The following is a 17,950-nucleotide window of genomic DNA, read 5'->3' on the forward strand; positions in this document are numbered from 1 at the left end:
TATCATTAAATATACAGCTCTCGACTTTATCAACCGTATCATTAAATTGAGGTAATATTACTACAAACTCGAGCCGAGTTAGAATTACTTTTTTAATCATAGTTTTTCTGAATTCAAGCCAAAGACACTCTATGGGCTAAGCATCTACTGGGCCTAAACTAACTCACCACCTTATCCTTTTCCATAGAGTCGACTTCATTAGCTCATCTTGCCAAGAACACAGCACCCCTATCTACAAAGTGTACAGACTACAGAAACCTCCTAAAAGCCAGAACGAAAACGACATTCCACCCCTATTTTATACAGAGAAAGAAAGGCCAAACACATCCTATACTACGCAATGCATCGCATTGAATACAATGAAAGTGGATTATTATCCATTGATGGCCCACCGTAGACTCTAGGGTGATCACTCTCCAATCCATAATCCATCATCGGACGGTACTCCAGCTCTTCGTCGTGATCATAAGCGAATTCCGGTATCCCAATCTCATTCCTCCTCACATGGTCCCACAAAAACTCCATCCTCGTCACGTATTTCAGCTTCGAGTATAACCTGTTAAGAGTTGAGACAACAAATATTAACCCAACAATTAACACCTGCCAACCACTAATTAATTACATCCCAGATTTAATCACTGAGTGGAGGTTGGTCGAGAGGGCTCGAATGGGACCCCAAAAGGGCATGAATCTTACCCTCCACTGAAGAGAAAACGACCAAAGGTGGCAAGGAAGAGTCTGGCTTGGAGTCCCGGATGCAAAAAGTAAACAGATTCAAGATGAATCTTGACGTTCATTGGAATATCATCATAAATAGATCGAAGGGTTGAAATCCCAGGGAAATTCTCACTCCTTTGAACATCTGTGTGTACATACACCACAGAAAATGCCTTCTCTTCTAATTTTGGATATATTTTCTCCTCCAGGTATTTCTTCAACACGTCACTGCTCACCGCTCGAGCTAAAACCACAAGAGAAAAAAGCTACTTGGTCTTGAACAATCAAAACAACAAAAATAAAGAACACATCTTTATTAAGTAAACAAGAACTGCTTACCAGGGAAGAGTTTGCCAATGATGAGAAGAACCTTACGGCCATGTTTATCACGGCCTTGAATCTTGAAAGCACCAAGTTTTTCTAGGAGATTTTCTTGCTCAGAATGCGTGAGAGTTAAAGGCGAAGCCATGAGGAAGTTTCTTTCTTGGTTCGAGAGGGAAGGCGTAGGGATAAAGAGAAAGGGAAAGGAAAGTTTATATAGGGTAAAAAATTCAAGGTGGGGACTTATCCGTAATTGTTGGCATTATGGGAAGACTCACAGAAAGTGGGAATATTCTATAGCATCTTCCCATATTTGGATTGGGATTGAACCGAGCCTGACTTGGCTCGGTCAAGTATGACTGACACGTATGGAACCCTTTCGGGCACATCTGCGTTTTGGATGGGTCATGTGGTCCGGTTAACCAAGACATGTTTTGTGTGGTTAATTAAGAGGGTGTTAGGACCATGATTAACAGATGTGTCAAGCATAAACTTGAAGGATCCCAACTTTATTAGTGTGACTGTGACAAACCAACTATGTGTGAAGGGGGCCAGGATTTAGATGGATTTCTTTGTTTTTTTAACAGCACATTGTATTGAGTTGAAGATTCTAAGAGGAAGTAGACAAGAATAGGACTCGCCACTTTAGCCCTTTTATGGTACGTTGTTATTCCTTTCCCCTCTTGTCATGGTTTGAATTTTTTGCATCCCATTTTGTATGTCAAAATTCAAGAGTATTTTTGGTGAATATCTAAATTATAATTATAAAACTCGTAGTAGCCCGACTGCTTAATACACAACTTAGTTAACATAGAGATTAAATTAATATATATATATAATATTAGTTAACCGATGACATAATTAAAGCCCGACCATCATTTTATTATTTTTTTTCAAATCACAATAATGTTGTTTTAATTTCTTAGAAAAATTTGAACCAAAAATATTTTTGGATTTAATAATTATGCCAAGAAATCTGTATATCTTTTAATGTTTAATTATTTTTATCCCCACGGCATGACTTGGACATTTAAACTAACCGCATCTAAATTAATTTTTTTATCATCAAGTTTAAACAGGTTGTATTTAGACCAATTTTTTTATCATCGTAAATGAATTGATATTTTATAATATCTTCAAAAATACTAACCTTGAATGGCAGTATAAAAGTAAACTCATATACCAATTAGATTAAGCGTCCAAGAGTCGTACCTCTCCGAGGATGCAGTAAACTCTCTCTCTCTCTCTCCCTCCCTCCCTCCCTCCCTCCCTCTCTCTCAGAGGCAGATGATATATTTGTTATATCATAAGCACAACATGGATTTTGCAATTGGATCAGATAATATTGTTAAATCTGGTTTTGAATATCAATAACCTCCTCCATTTGTACCAAAGAAGACCATTCTATGCTTTCATGGCCAAGCACATCTGGACCCACGAGGGACCGGCTGCCATAACTTACAGCCATCTGCATGCATTGATTCCTCTAGAAACGCCGCTAGCTGCTGAATAAATCCAAATTGGCTTTTAGTATGATTGAAGCACTGTGAGGATTGGCTCAAACACTGTATCATCCCAACAACAAAAACGACAACGAAACCGGAATTTCCAACTCCGGCTGCTTCTAATGTTACCAAAAAATCTTCGGTTGGTTCAAATTTGAATTGTACAGAAAAGAATCCTATTTAGCAATGTCATTAAATTTAATTTGACCTGGCTAGTCAATTCGGCAGTCTCTCATTTGATGAGGTCAAATTTTAAATTAAACAGTGAAAATTAATTTTATCAAACTCAATTGATTTGGTAGATTCATTTCTGGTCAAAACTATACTCAACTATTTTTTTAAATAAATTTTTATATTGTATTTTTAAATATTAAAGAAATGTCATTTTAGATTATTATGGATCAATCCTCCTAATCCATTACTTGAGTTTTATATTGAATTATAGATAAAGTCAGGTTAAATAATTGTGCCATGTAGTGATATTTTGTTAATGATATGAAAAACCTAAACAGGTTGTGTACGCGACTACCAATCTTTAATTGTTCCGTCGATTTATCTTCAATTATCAATTGGTTATGAGAAATCTTATGATGCTTCAGCTGTAACCAGTAATATTTAGGTAGTGATATTCTTATCATTTTTAAATTTAATTGTGCCTCTTATTTTTAAATTTATCTTTTTCTTCAAAGTAAGTTTTATAAAATAGCTAATAAGATGCTAGTTATAGCTTGAATACCATAAAATTTTCCATCATAGTTTTTTTTTTATCAGGAAGTGCTACGGTAATTTTATTTTATTTTATTTTTCCTGTTTGGACATGATAATCCACTCAAGATCCATTAAAATATGAGAGATAAACAGATTATATAAAATAATGTTGCGATTTCTTTCTCTGGTCCACTACGTAATGTGCTGGTCATAAATGATGGAGAAGGGACCTCAAGCCAGCATTGGAAGTTACTTCAATGGTGGGATCCATGAGATTCTCGCTCTAGGTGGATAGACATGGCCGAAAACAACAAGTTTCAAACAAATAAATATTAGCTTGCTCGATCACGCAACGTAGGCAGTTGAAGTTGAAGGCATTGATGTGGTAAACGATAATGTATTAAATAGATGGCAGAGAAAAAAAGGGTACGTGCAATAGAAGGATAACGCTGGTGGATGGGTGGTGGTTTTTCTCCATTAGAAAAATAATCATGCGGAACCTACTATGACTTGGAATCTGGATTCCAAATTTCAACTCATTGTGATTGGCACCCGATCGATGTCTGGGTGGTCGATAAGCTGTGGATCGGAGGTCAAGCTTAGAATCAAGATCAATGGTTGAATGAGAAAACTTTCGTGGTTGGAAAAGGGGAAAAATCTCAAGTGTAAATGGTTGACATTCATGGATATGGTAAGCTAACGGGACAGCGTTTCAAGAAAACCATGAGCTAGCTGAAGACAATAAATCTGAGCATGCCTCGGAGATGAAAAGGGACGGTGATTCTGCTCTCCTTTTTAAGGAATCTATCTGTGGGGAAGTTTCCTTTCTTGATTAGAATATAGCCTTACCCGAAAGATCTTATATGATTCTTTTTTTATATATATTACAAAAATCTGTCTGGAAGGTAATGGTTTCGCCATCAAAATCAAATTTTAAACAAATTATCCACTAATCCAGGGATGTTTATAACTGTGATAGCATATGTTTTTTAAAATATTTTTTAATTTAAAATATATTAAAATAATATTTTTTTATTTTTAAATTTTTTTAATATTAGCACATCAAAAAGATTTAAAAACAATAAAAATATATTAATTTAAAATATAAAAAATAAAAATAAAATTCAAAAACGTTTTCTAATCACAGTGCCAAACACTTTACTGTCATGCAGTCATAATAATCATCTCTCTCATCATCTAGGTAGGATTTGATATTATAATAATAGTTATCTTTTGAAGTATTTTTTTATTTTGAAATATATCAAAATATATTTTTTTAATTTTTTAAAATTTATTTTTAATATCAACATATAAAAAAATAAAAAAACATATAAAAAATTATTTTTAAAAAAAATACAGCTAGCCGCATAAATAAATGATACCTTAGTATTTATTTGATAATATAATGTATGATACTTTTTAAAAGTATTGTTTGTTTGAAATATATTAAAAAAAAATTATTTTTAACATCAATCCATTAAAATTATTTAAAAAATATTTAAAAAATTGATTTAATATTTTTTAAGATAATTATATTTTAAAAATGCATATAAAAAAACCATTCACTACCAAAAACAAAACACATTAAAAGTTGCATGAGGTCGGTACCATGTATGGGTATGATCTTTTACATCTAGAAGTGAGCAAAAAAACTGAATTAACTGAATAAAAAATCATAAAAAATTTTTGGTTTGGTTTCGGTTTTCAAAGTTTGAAACTAATTGAACTGAACCGAACCGAACCGAACCGGTTCAACCAGGCTAGCACTTAAAAAAATACAGGTATAAATATGATTTTTTTAACCCTAAACCTAAAGTAACATTTAGCCGCACCCCCCTCCCTTTGCTCTTTACATCTCTCCTCTTTGATTTTGCTTCATGTTACACGATTATTACTTGTTAAGCTCCTACTCCATGCTCTTAAAAGGTTCTAAACCAACCCCTCCTTTTTCTCTGCCTCTTGTCTCTCCCCGTACCCCCCCGGGCGGCCTTTTCTTTATATCTCTCATCTTTTCAAATTCATCCCTACATCTTATCTTCTTTTTCATGATTAAGATTCTAACTCCACTTAAAGTTTATCCCAGCATCTTGTGAGTTTTTATTATTATTATTATTATGTTATAATTTGCTTGTACTTTAACAGAAATCGAGATTTGCTTGTAATTTATGGACAGATTTATTTTCCTGAACAACAGAAACCGAGATTTGCTTGTAATTTATAGGTAGATCTGTTTCCCTTTCAATTATGTTTTGGTCATGTAAATTGGAATAAGTTCTTAAATAACAGAAACAAGATTTTTTTTTGGTTTTATTGGTTTTTGAACAACAAAAACCAAACCAAATCAAACCGAAACCAGTCAATTTAAACTGGTTTCAGTCTTAAATTTTAAAATTAATAATGTTAGTTTGATTAATTTTTTCATATAAAAATCAAACCAAACAAAAAAATAATAACCCTTATTTACATCCTAATTAATTTATCTTTGTTGTACCGTGATGACGATTGTTATTACTAATCTTATGGTGCCGTGATAAATGGTGGTTTAAACAGTAAAAAGTCAACTCATTCACAGTACTGCTTCTATGGCCCCTCTCTCTTTCACTCATGTGGCGTCCGCAGATGATCTTGTAAGACCAAAGCAGTGAACTTTTGTTAATGATAATTTTTTAGGATTGATGATATGAAAATGTAAAAATTATCGAAAACTATTTAAAATAATTTAGACAATTTGTTTTTAATACATATTATCAAACAAACATTAAATCATAAAAACGAGTTTTCTTCCAAGTTGTGTGTGTATATATATATATAATACTTTTTATTTATCCTATCAAAATACAGCTCCATGATAATTTTTTAATTTTTTAATTAAAAAATATTATTTTAATTTTTCTTAAAATTAAAAAATTTTAAAAATTAATTTTTCCAATTTAGAACCCGAATCTTATCCCAAATTAACTCTCTCGTATGGGGATTTACGACTATATTTGTAAGTTTTATGTCTCCAAGGATGCATAAAAGGAAGGTGGACTCTTGGGCACATTGAAACCCTAATACTATCCTTTATTTCTCAGCACATGGAAGGGGATTTACCGCTAATTAAAAACAGTAAAAAAAAATCAACGTATAATAACTTAACGATATAAAATCTCTTGATCGAGAAGCTTAAAAAAATTACATTCTTAAAGAAGAAGAAGAAAAAAAAGTAATGCTGTTGGTGTTCGACCTCAATTCTCCAAGACTCGAGCCAAGCCATTCTACTAGTAGAGAAAAAAAAAAAAAAAGTCTATCATGGCTTAGCCATGTAACAAAACTTTTTTTTTTCCTTTTTTTTTTGTTGGTAAAAAGAAGTACCATTAATTCAAGTGGGTTGGATTCAGTTTTGCCTTTCTGGTGAGCTAATGAATCGTTTAACTACAATGAAACAAATACTCTGACAACAAAAATCAATGAAATCAGACTGCTCTTATCAAGCCATAAATACCAATTGTGAAACAGTGAAGTTTGCACCACGATATCACGGGTTGAGGATTTGCTTACCAGTAATCTCCACAAGAGCATAATCCATTTGTGAAATGGTGAAATCGCTTTGTATCTCTAATAATGATTGTACGCTTCTCAATCAATGATATGAGCTTTGCAAAGCCATGGCAATCACCACATATCCTAATGTTCTTTGTAATAATTAATGGCATACCAGCATTAGTCACCAAAAGTCCAAAGGCAATGGCTAACTTCTCACTGTGCTTATTGATCAAATCTTCTTTCACTTCCTCATCCACATCATGTAGAACATATTCTGTTTTTGACGCAAATCCAACTTCCCGATTCTTTCTAACGAGTTCTTCCAACTTGTTATATATTTGTTCTGTGTCAGGGTGAGATTGATCACCCATTACAAAGCAGTGTATTTTGTTCCCGTGCTCAATATAACTGCATCCAGGATTCCTGATCAGGACCCTTTCCTTCATTAAAGCCCTCACCTTTGAAGCATCCCTCCATTGACCAGCTGCAGAATACATATTTGACAACGTGATATAATTTCTAGAGTCTGATGGGTCTAAAGAAAACAATCGCTCGGCAACTTCCTTCCCAAGTTCAATATTACCACGAACCCTGCATGCACCAATAAGAGCTCCCCACACACCAGAATTTGGCTCCATTGGCATGCTTTTGATTAGCTTATAAGCATCATTCAGATGTCCAGAGCGACCTAAAAGATCAACCATGCATGAATAATGTTCCACTCTTAGCTCAACTCCATAAACTTCATACATAATCTTAAAGTAATTTTTACCCTCCTCCACTAGTCCTGAATGGCTACAAGCACTCAGCAAGTGAGTGAACGTAATATGATCAGGCACCACACCTTCTCTAACCATTAGCTCAAAATGTTCAATGGCTTCTCGCCCACGCCCATGCATAGCATAACTCGATAGCATGGCAGTCCAAGCCACTGCATCCGGATTAATCATCTCTCCGAAGACCTTGCATGAATCACTCAAAGTACCTAATTTAGCATACAAATCCAACAATGCAGTTGCAATTGCTAAATTCCCATCAAGACCACCGTTCAAGATATAACCATGAACAGCCTCTGCCAGTTTCCTCACACCTAAATTTTCACACGCTAGAAGCAAGCTCACTACAGTGGCTTGATCAGAGTTAATTCCAGCTCTCCTCATCATAATAAAATAACCAATCCCTTTCTCAGCCAATCCCATGTGAACATGAACTGCAACCATTGAATTCCATGACACTAAACTTTGCACTGACATTCCTTCGAACAAGTAACAAGCCGCCTCCAAACATCCACACTTTCCATACAAGTTAATAAGAGAATTAACAACTTTAACCTCTAAAAGCATGCCCGATTTCACTGCAATCCCGTGAATGCACTTGCCCACATCAAGTTCTCCAACACCAGCACAAGCTGAAACTACAGGTATAACCGTAACTTCATTAGGTTTCAAACCCATTTCAAATCTCATCCTGAAAAGCAAACCCAAGCAAATTCCCAAATCCGCCCGTCTAGAAAACCCAGAAATCAAGGAATTCCAGGAGACCAAGTCCTTGTCAGGCAATTCATCGAACAACTCAAGTGCATCTTTAGTACATCCCAATTCAACATAACTAGACACCAGTTGATCGCCAATGAACCCATGATTACAATTCACAGACTTGATTACTCGACAGTGAAGTGCCCTGCAATAAGAGATGGAACTGCAAGTGCTTATAGCAGTGATTAGAGCTGAAACAAGGGAGTCTACATTTGAAAAGGCGTGAAACGTGGGAGACAATTGTGAAGCAAAAGAATTGTGAAGCCTTATTGAGCTTATAAATTTGTGTAGAATCAAGAGTTTTGAAGCTCTTTGCATGTAAGGAATTAGCATTATCATCTGCCATATCTCAAACTCTCATAGCCATTAGAGCCCAGTTGATGTGATCACGTTGAAGCCTGAAGGCGGCATGTCCTTCGTTGACAGGACAAGAGAGTGGTTTATTTTAGGGCCCAAACGTTTAGCCCATATATATTTATAGTGGGCCCTCAGGCCTTATCAGCTTAGGCCCGTTTCATCTATGGTGATGATAGTTTGTTTATACATTGTTCTTGGATAATTTCTCTTCCTACTTTCCATAAATGACTTCCTTAATACCCAATTTCCATAAATGATTTACTTATTATTTAATTAAAAAATAATTTATTTTTAATGTATGAAAATTAACTCAAAAGATGCCTGTCCACACACACATATATGCCATTTAGATTTGTTATATGTTTTTGAGAAAATGACTTGGCTTGTTATTATATAAATGGATAAATCTTTAATATATTCCGGTATTTTAAATTGTGTTTATTATATTTTTATATAATATTTAATTTTTATAATATGTTTTTTGTTATCAATTTTTCTAGTTTATATTTACGTAATTGTATCTTTGGATTTTGAAAATTTCCATGAGCTATATAAAGATATGTTTTAATTTTTCCAAAAGAATTGAAATTCTTGTTTCTAAAAATATTAGTGGTTAAGAAATTTTGATAATCTTGAATTGTTTTAAAAATAATTTGAGAAAATCAATCAATTTTTTTTTATATCTTTGAATCAATTTTTTTATATATCTTTGAACAATTCGATAACAATTTTAAAATAAAAATACAATTTCATCAATTTAAATAAAAAAAATTTCAGAAGAATAAATTGGATGATTTGATATTATATAAGAATGCAATGTAGAATTATTCAATTAAGTAATATATAACGATGCGGTTCCTTCACAATTTTTCAAGAGACAGGGAGAGACAAGTTGAGTGTTTTTTAGTATGTTTAAGTAATGTAATTCAACATGTTTTCTAAAGTTTTTTAAAATATCTTTCATTTAAAATATCATATTAATGATTCTATAAATATTTTTTTAAAATATATTTTTAAATAAAAATATATTTTTTAAAAAATATCATACACCATATTATCAAATTCAAACTTAGTGGTTAACATGCAATGAAAATATACATAAAAACTCTCAATTTTCTAAAATACCAAACAAATATAAAAATCAAATAGCTTAATTATTTTTGAACATTAAGTTTCGTAATTACCATTTTCTAGATCGAGCTCATAATTAATTTACTTGCAAAGTAGCATGTTCAAATCACTTCCTCCCATGTAAAAATTAATCTAAGCACTCAAAGTTAATACTTGAATAGCATGTGATTGTGGTTATTTTTTAAAATGTTTTTTACTCGGAAATGTATTAAAATAATATTTTTTTTATTTTTTAAAAATTATTTTTGATATTAATACATCAAAATGATTTAAAAACGCTAAAAAGATATTAATTTAAAATAAAAAATAAAATAAAATTTTTATAATTTTTTAAAAAACATTTTTTTAAAAAAAACAAACCGAATTATTCCAATGCCGTCGAATAGCATAATGCATGCACTGTACTGCACCAGATGCCACTCCCATGGTCTAAAATCTTCATTTGTTCATGTTTGGTGGCATTCAAGTCAATAAATCAATCACAGATTTTAAACTTTCTGACGTGCTTGAACGAGTGTTTCAACACCTAAAGAAGTCCTACTTTTGAGATCTAAGGATGAATATTATTTTTTTTTATTTTATCAACTGGGCATATTCTATTCTTTCATTTGCTTGAGGATGAATATTTATTTTTTTATTTTATCAACTGGGCATATTCTATTCTTTCATTTGCTTAAGCATATTTAGGGCTCAATCACTTTGTTCACCTCTGCTCCTCCCGTTAAAACCAGCCCCCTTTTTTTAACATCAGCAGTAGCTATCTTTTCAAAAACATACATGGTCAGGTTCCGAAAACTCTAAATACCTTTGAAGTGAGTTTTATATGTTCGATAATTGATTAAACTTTTGGTTTTTATATATAATTTGATCCATTCATCCTATAAAAAGGTTTTCTTTTTATAGATTTGAGGACTTTTATATGCTTAAATAAATATTTTTTTAGAAAAATATATTAAATAATATTTTAGAGAGATGCTCTAAAAATATGTATCTAATAGAGAATAAAAATTATGAACCTTTTGCTTGAAGAATTCATGAGGTATATATAATCTACGAGTCTTGTTCTTTTATGAAGATAAAAATATGAAAAGTAATTTTCTTCAAATAGTATCAATAAGAGATAAATATCCTTTACATATAATTAATGTTGATAGAAAAATGACAGGTCCTTGTAAAACTATTATACACCAAGAGGTGTTGAGAGATGAGTATCATTGACCATAACATTTTATGTTAAGGATCACAAGAATAAACAAACGAAGTCTTGTGGTCTAATATGAGCTTAGAAAAGTTGTTACTTCTGTATTCATTTGGGCTTGGCATGATGCTGAGTATAGGAATGTTGGGTTCGACAGCTCGCCAGACCCATATGTACTTGGGCTCAATGCGTAATTGGAAAAAAAAAAATGTTAGATCCGACAGCTTCCAAACCCACATGTACTTGGACTTAGTGGGTAGCTAAGCTCAAGAATAGTGGATATGGTGGCTCGCTAAACCTATATGTACTTAATTTTCACACTTAACTGAACTCAAGGATGTTGGGTTTAGTAACTCATCAAACCGGTATCGGTTAATCTTTTAAATCTATTACTCTAATCTATTATTCTTAGTCAAGGTGGTTGATGCTTGGTAAGCCAATGTGACCGGTGATTAGTACTTACAAAATATCCTATTTGATAGATTTGGAACTTTTAGATATTTAAGTAAGTATTTTTTAGAGAGAATGTGTAATGATATTTTAGAGAGAGATGCTTTGAATATACGTATGCAATAGAGAATAGAGATTGCAAACTTTTCACTTGAAGAATTTATAGGGTATATATAACTCATGAGTATTGTTCTTCTGTGAATAGAAAGAACTAGAAAATATTATTTTTTTTGATAGTATCAATGAAAAATAAATATCTCTTACACATAATTAATAAGAGATAAATATCCGTTACACATTATTAATATTGATGGAAAGGTAATAGATTCTTATAAGACTTTTATACACCTAGGGGTGTTGAGAGATGAGTATCCTTGACATTAACATTTTATGTTAAGAAATATAAGAATGAATAAACAAAGTTTTATGGCCCATAAGGCCTTGAAAGGTAGTTAGTTCTATATCCATTTAGGTTTGACATGATGCAAAGCTTAAAGATGTTAGGTCTTGTAGCTCACTAGACTCATATGTAATTGGACTCAATTCATAATTGAGTTCAAGAATATTGGGTTCGGCAGCTCACTGGATTCACATGTACTTGAGCTTAACACATAACTAAGCCCAATGATGTTGGGTCTGGGAGCTCATCAGACCTATATACACTTAAGCTCAGCGTGTAACCGAGTCTAATAATGTTGGGTATGGTAGCTTTCCAAACTCATATGTATTCAGACTTAACGCGTAACTGAGTCCAAGTATGTTGGGTCTAGTAGCTCGTTAGACTCACATATACTTGTGTTCATCATGTAGCGGAACCCAAGAATATTGAGTCTGATATATTATTAAATCCATGTATATTCAAGCTCATTAAATAATTGAATACAAAGATATTGTATCTTATAACTTCTCAGAGTCACATGTATTTTTAGTATATAACGGAGCCTGAAAATATTAGGTTTGACGTACTTGGGCTCAGTGTTACACTTAAGCGTTGGGCTCAGTGTTACACTTAAGCGTTGAATCAAGGAGGCGTGAAGGAAACAAATCATAGAGGTTGAAGATGCCATCCTACGCTTCCCCTGCTCTCCTTGTTCGTTCCATGCGTTCTCTTTTTCGTCCTTCACAACAAGGCATTACCAGCAGGTTGGTTTTCTTCTCGTCCTCCTCCTCCACGTCCTCCTCCTCCACGTCCTTCTTCGTAAATACACAATGGTTACCATACTTATAATTAATTGAAAACAAATGGCATTCATGTTCTGTTTTAGGGTTTGGTGGCCAGGGTTTGCCAAAGGGCATCATCGTACGGGTGTAAGAGACAAGGTCTCCAACTTCGGGTATACTTTTATTTCTTTATTTTTGCATGTTGATTTATAGGTTTGTCTTCACCGAGGTAAAAACGGTAAATTAAAACTGGCATATTTTGCTGATGCAGATCCATTGCTGATGACAACAACGAAAATAATACAAAAACACAATCGTTTAATGTTCAGCCAAGATCAGTTCCAGTTCACGTTGCACACGAGCTTCTTCAAGTTGGACATCAGTATTTGGATGTCAGGTAATTTTCTTTTATTTGCCAGTTTTTTCTGGATTAATTTCAATTTTTGTTTTATTTTTTTTCTCCATGATCTAATATTTTAAAGAATTTCATTTAATTTTCTGCACTTTAACTTTGTAGAAAATGAATTTTGGTTATATATATATTACAATATATATACTTTTATTTTATTTTTCCATTTGATATGGTAGGACCCATGATGAGTTTCGTGCTGGACATCCTTCAGGGGCCGTAAACATTCCTTACATGTTAAACAATGGAGCAGGTAAATCTCTTGAAGAGTTTTCTCAGAAAGGAGAGAAGAAAAGAAAAGATTCCGGGAATAGGCAGCTTCTTTGATTCTAGCAAGAATTTGCCATGCTTATTGAACTTGCTTATTTGTGCAGAAATGTTCAAGAATTCTAAATTTTTGGAGGAAGTATCATCGCAGTTCGGAAAAGATGATGATATTGTTGTTGTAAACACCATAACCATAGATCTTATCCATTGATATTAATCTAAGGTCATCAGTTCTAGCCTTAAAGATTGTTTCTTGTTCCTTAGGGGTGCAAGAGTGGAAGAAGGTCGCTTATGGCAGCAAGTGATCTGCAATCAGCTGTAAGTTATTCTCATCCTCGCACATTCTAGTGATAATTGTTGAAGAAATTTCACGCTTTAAACACTCGGAGCTACAAAGTTGTTCAGCCACGGTCCCCAGGATCCTCACCAGGATTGCTGTCCTGTATCTGTTTGTTAACCCTCTTTTTTTCCTTAGAGGTGAAAATTGGCTGGCTTGCCTCTATATAGATCAAAAAACCCGACGGAATCAATTTTTTTTTCTTAATGAACTGAAGCTAATGATTGGTCCAAACTAAATAGTTTGTTTTGATTTAGTTTGGTTTGTTATTTAAAAAACCAAATTAGCATACAAGTCTTTAACCGTGTTTTTTTAACAGATTTTTATGTAATAAACTGGGTTTTTTTAGACTTTTATTTTTATAAAAGTTCAATTTGATTTGGTTTAATTTTTTTGTTTTCTCAAATTTGAAACCAAAACGGAACCATTTTTTTTAAAAAAAAAATTATAATCAATTTTTTTAATTTTATATCAGTTTTTTCACCTTATCTTGGCCACCCTTGCTTTTCATAATAAAAGTCACAATTATATTTGTTGTGCCCAAACTTTCAATCCCTTGTCAGTCGTTGTTTTGCTGGAAAATGTAGAGTCACACAATTGTATTGCTTTCAAAAAGATCTTCAAGAACAACCTAAAGCAAACCAATACCGAACTTTTGGACAATAATTTTCTGTCGACCATAACTTACAATAGGCATGCTTTTGGTCCAAGAAGATACTAAAATACCATGAATTTGGTGAGTGACCCACAGGAAACGCATACGGTCAAGCTTTAAACCTTCATGTTGAGCTTCTTCCCATGTCTTGTAGCCTACAGTGATGATGAACAGCTACTTTTTTCTAGCATACTTCTTAGATGCGGAAAACCTGATGTTTGATAGCATTGAAATTGCTTCTGCAGGGTTTTAATCATGTAACCGATGTTGCTGGGGGATACACTGCATGGACCGAAAATGGACTCCCTATAGCAAAATAAATGTGCTAGCTCGGTCTCCGCACACACTAGCTGACCTAACAATACTGAAAATAAGGAGAAAACAATTATGGCAAGGAAAAGGCATAGACAAGAGATAAGACAATTGTTTCCAGCTGAAACAATATTTGGCAGACACAATAAGGCAGATGCTCTATTACAGAAAGAAAACGAGAGTTAAATCTTTAATTGGCCTTTCTTTCTCTTCATGGTATTTTCTTGAATTATTTGCTCTGTGGATGCATGCTAATCAACTTCATTTGACAAGAGGTTTTGTGTTGAAGACTTGATTAATTCTAGGGTTCGAAACCCAATTATCTGTAGATTCCATCTTAGAATCGACACTGAACCATTGCATTGAATATAATCTTTGGGGAAAAAATTGAAAAACACACCCATGCTATTACCCTCTCTGAGCTAAAGAATCTTGCAAATCCCCCCCCCCCCCAAAAAAAAGAAAAAAAGAAAAAAAAAGAAGCCTGCTGCTGCAGCCAATTGAGAAGTCTAGAACTAATCTGAATGTAGCATTCAAAAGAGAAGATTTTTCTATAAATTCTGTAAAAATACCTATAAAGAAGGTTTACTTAGGAGCTGTACAGAATCATGAGATCAAGCAATACAATGGAGTGCTTAAACACGCTTGTTAAGGCCATGAAAGAATCGGTGCTTTCTCCGCTTAGAATGCCTTTGAGAATCCTTTGACATGACATAGGACGCAAAATGCACCTGCACAGGCACAACACACCTCTAAGCCAAAGGCAATGGAAGCCATAATAGGGAAACAAAAGTCAATAATTAAACAAAACTATGCAGGGGATGATCAAGTGCATAACTTTGGAGATTGCAACATCATCGAGATTCCACAGCTAAATAAACAGATAAGAAAGATCATACTCGATAGTTACAAGAATAGAACTGAAACCTGAGAATTATTTCGTATGCCAGAATCCTGAAGTGCAGAGTTGTCATCGAGGAGCTTTTGATTATGATACGAGAGAGCAAAATTAGCCCACACTTTCTTCCTGCAAACGTAATGAAACCAATACATCATGCAACTTGCTGGTTCAAAAAGCACTGTTACTTTTAAATGAACCTAAAAGTGGTCAATTACCAGTAAAATTGCAGGCTATGGTAACGATAAGCTCGATAAATTCTTGGAGAACAGTAGCTTACCATGAAATATGACGATGACCCATCTTGGATTGCTCCATCTCGATCAGTTTCTTCTTAATTGCAAGCTTCAAATCCTTCACCGTAGCCGAATTCATCAATGCCACATCTTCACCAAAACCAAATCAAAAGAAAGTTTAGTTCCACATACCGCCCGTTAAGTGTTTGTTAAAATGTCAAAAAGAAGACGGTTTTAGCTTTGAATACCAAAGGAGGTTCCGTCAAGTTTTTGAACCGATATGCGCATGGCACTACCCATTTCAAGGCTGATAAGGGTGTCAACATCAGATAAAGTGGGTTTCTTGGGGACATCAGAAAGTATAGGGTCGTCGAGGAGAGCAGCAAGAGTTGACTGCAGCTTGGCTTTTTTAACGTTGCTGCTGTTGTATCCTCCGACTTCGTCTTCTCCCTTGGAACTCGATTCCATGACCGTCTCTTTTTCTCGGATTGGATGCTTAAGCAGGGTGGACAAAAGTGGCGGCTTCGGCTTGCGTTTCGCAGTTACTGTTTTTGTTTTGGGTTCGGGATTATGTGGTGCCGGACAGAACCTGAGAATCGAATGCAAACGTCTAAAGTGGGCTTTCGACGTTGTTCGGTCCATTACTAGAATGGGCTTTATTCTCTCGATTTAGTTGGGGAAAAAAAGAGGGCTAAGGATATGTTTGGTGTTGGGGTAGAGGAAGGTAAAATTATAAGGGTCATCCTTAACTCACCATGCTTGTGTTTGACATTCTTTTCTAGGGAGGGGAAATCTTTAAATAGGGAAGGACTGAAGGAATTTTGAAGGGAAAGTGCTCTCTTTCCATTTTTTAAATATAATATTAATTTACTCATTTTTCTTTTACAATTATCATTTTGAGACGTATTATTTGATTTTTTTTTATAATTTTTTTATTAAAAGTTGATTTGATTTATATTAAGATAAACTTTTGTACTTTATTTTTTCTTAACTATTATCAAACATCTTTAATACTTCAACACATAATATTTTTTACACCTTTAACATTTCAATTTTAAATCTTGTTCCTTTGATATTTCTCCTAATTCTTAACAGCATCCCTTACCACACACAACTTAAATATTATTTTTGTTATTGTTTGGCTATGAAAGGTATCATTGAACAAGACCCTATTTGTCATTATCGAGGTATAATTTGTTAAATTTTAAATTTTATTTATTTTATATTTTTAATGTACTGATGTTAAAAATAAATTTTTAAAATAAAAAATTATTATAATATATTTTCAAGCAAAAAATACTTTGAAAAACTTCCTCTACTACACTTTTAAATATCATGTGAAGTTTTCTCTCTGAATAATTTTAAAAATATTATCCTTTATTTTTTTCTTTGGATGATTTTAAAAGCATTATCCCTCCTTTTAACCCGATATATTTATAAGAATTTAATAAATTTCTAAAAGAAAAAATAGTTTTTACTTCCTAGGTTTCAAAAGTCTGGTAACCTTGGGCTACAAGTCATCTTCTTTATGCTGCCTTCATGTCTCAACTCCTGCAAGTGTTTTTACAGGATTCAACACCAAAACTCCTACCCGAACTCGATCGTGATTCCTAACTCTTCATCCTGCTGCGCTGCGCCATAAGAATTCATCAATTTCTCTAGTCGGCTCTACCGTCTCTTATGACGACTAAGCAATAAAACCCATGGATAGACCACTAAGACAACATAGAAAGATAGGAATTTCTTCTAATTTGTTGTGAAAATAGAAGGAAAAAGTCAGCACCAAATTTAAATAAAGGCTAACAGTATGAAGAAGCTTTTCAAGGTAGAGCATTATACATTCTTAAATAATCTGGAGTGTAACAACAGAAACTTGATTGTAGCTACAAAAGAAAAAGGAAAGAAAGAATATAAGCTAGAATGCCACTTTCAACAGCTATAAGGGATAATTTATTGAGTTTGAAATCTAATTAACATAAAAATATAATTTATATTATTTTTTAATATATTTTTAAAGAAAATCTAGTTAACATTGTGTTTAATTTCACGTAACTTTTATGTTTACGGTGAAATAAACATAACAAGGTATTTAGTAATAAATCAAGCTACGTTTTATACTGTGAGCCCTACTAAAAAATTGAATTTAAAAAGTAGTTTTTATGCAGCAGTTTTTACATATTTTTTTAACTGAGTTCGCAACTCTGTTTGTTTTTACGTTTCAAAAATAT

General features: G+C 33.2%; 4 protein-coding genes across 5 annotated transcripts; 1 reads left to right on the top strand and 3 right to left on the bottom strand.

Moving 5' to 3' along the window:
- LOC133691102 (uncharacterized) lies at nt 1-1,238 on the bottom strand. The gene is made up of 3 exons (XM_062111439.1): nt 1,057-1,238; nt 697-961; nt 1-556 (listed from the first exon to the last, which is right to left on the bottom strand). The coding sequence occupies exons 1-3, from the start codon at nt 1,184-1,186 to the stop codon at nt 334-336; spliced, it is 618 nt and encodes a 205-aa protein (XP_061967423.1). The 5' UTR covers nt 1,187-1,238; the 3' UTR covers nt 1-333.
- A 5,124-nt stretch (nt 1,239-6,362) lies between these two features.
- On the bottom strand, nt 6,363-8,739 carry LOC133691653 (pentatricopeptide repeat-containing protein At5g40410, mitochondrial). The gene has a single exon (XM_062112254.1). The coding sequence runs from the start codon at nt 8,648-8,650 to the stop codon at nt 6,788-6,790; it is 1,863 nt and encodes a 620-aa protein (XP_061968238.1). The 5' UTR covers nt 8,651-8,739; the 3' UTR covers nt 6,363-6,787.
- A 3,652-nt stretch (nt 8,740-12,391) lies between these two features.
- On the top strand, nt 12,392-14,782 carry LOC133691605 (thiosulfate sulfurtransferase 16, chloroplastic-like). Its single transcript, XM_062112184.1, has 7 exons — nt 12,392-12,590; nt 12,713-12,781; nt 12,880-13,005; nt 13,197-13,270; nt 13,392-13,462; nt 13,549-13,602; nt 14,522-14,782. The coding sequence occupies exons 1-7, from the start codon at nt 12,508-12,510 to the stop codon at nt 14,594-14,596; spliced, it is 552 nt and encodes a 183-aa protein (XP_061968168.1). The 5' UTR covers nt 12,392-12,507; the 3' UTR covers nt 14,597-14,782.
- Nucleotides 14,188-16,601, bottom strand: LOC133691603 (U11/U12 small nuclear ribonucleoprotein 25 kDa protein). 2 transcript variants are annotated; one of them, XR_009841715.1, is made up of 5 exons: nt 15,971-16,596; nt 15,767-15,872; nt 15,516-15,615; nt 15,161-15,319; nt 14,188-14,640 (listed from the first exon to the last, which is right to left on the bottom strand). XR_009841715.1 is itself a non-coding variant. In XM_062112183.1 (5 exons), the coding sequence occupies exons 1-4, from the start codon at nt 16,362-16,364 to the stop codon at nt 15,224-15,226; spliced, it is 696 nt and encodes a 231-aa protein (XP_061968167.1). In that variant the 5' UTR covers nt 16,365-16,601; the 3' UTR covers nt 14,188-14,640; nt 15,191-15,223. The 2 variants fall into 2 exon arrangements, 1 of the variants encoding a protein (XP_061968167.1); XM_062112183.1 differs by having other exon boundaries at nt 15,191-15,319; nt 15,971-16,601.
- Nucleotides 16,602-17,950: the final 1,349 nt, after the last annotated feature.

Source organism: Populus nigra, chromosome 4 (assembly GCF_951802175.1).
Source record: "Populus nigra chromosome 4, ddPopNigr1.1, whole genome shotgun sequence".
Classification (NCBI taxonomy): Eukaryota; Viridiplantae; Streptophyta; class Magnoliopsida; order Malpighiales; family Salicaceae; genus Populus; species Populus nigra.

Coding starts and splice junctions, on each gene's coding strand:
- LOC133691102 (XM_062111439.1), bottom strand. CDS start 1,186: ATGGCTTCGCCTTTAACTCTCACGCATTCTGAGCAAGAAAATCTCCTA. Junction 962..1,056: donor CATTGGCAAACTCTTCCCTG/GTAAGCAGTTCT, acceptor TTGTGGTTTTAG/CTCGAGCGGTGAGCAGTGAC. Junction 557..696: donor CGTTTTCTCTTCAGTGGAGG/GTAAGATTCATG, acceptor AACTCTTAACAG/GTTATACTCGAAGCTGAAAT.
- LOC133691603 (XM_062112183.1), bottom strand. CDS start 16,364: ATGGACCGAACAACGTCGAAAGCCCACTTTAGACGTTTGCATTCGATT. Junction 15,873..15,970: donor ACTTGACGGAACCTCCTTTG/GTATTCAAAGCT, acceptor GTTTTGGTGAAG/ATGTGGCATTGATGAATTCG. Junction 15,320..15,515: donor GCATACGAAATAATTCTCAG/GTTTCAGTTCTA, acceptor GTGCCTGTGCAG/GTGCATTTTGCGTCCTATGT.
- LOC133691653 (XM_062112254.1), bottom strand. CDS start 8,650: ATGATAATGCTAATTCCTTACATGCAAAGAGCTTCAAAACTCTTGATT.
- LOC133691605 (XM_062112184.1), top strand. CDS start 12,508: ATGCCATCCTACGCTTCCCCTGCTCTCCTTGTTCGTTCCATGCGTTCT. Junction 13,006..13,196: donor CATCAGTATTTGGATGTCAG/GTAATTTTCTTT, acceptor TTGATATGGTAG/GACCCATGATGAGTTTCGTG. Junction 13,463..13,548: donor AAGATGATGATATTGTTGTT/GTAAACACCATA, acceptor CTTGTTCCTTAG/GGGTGCAAGAGTGGAAGAAG.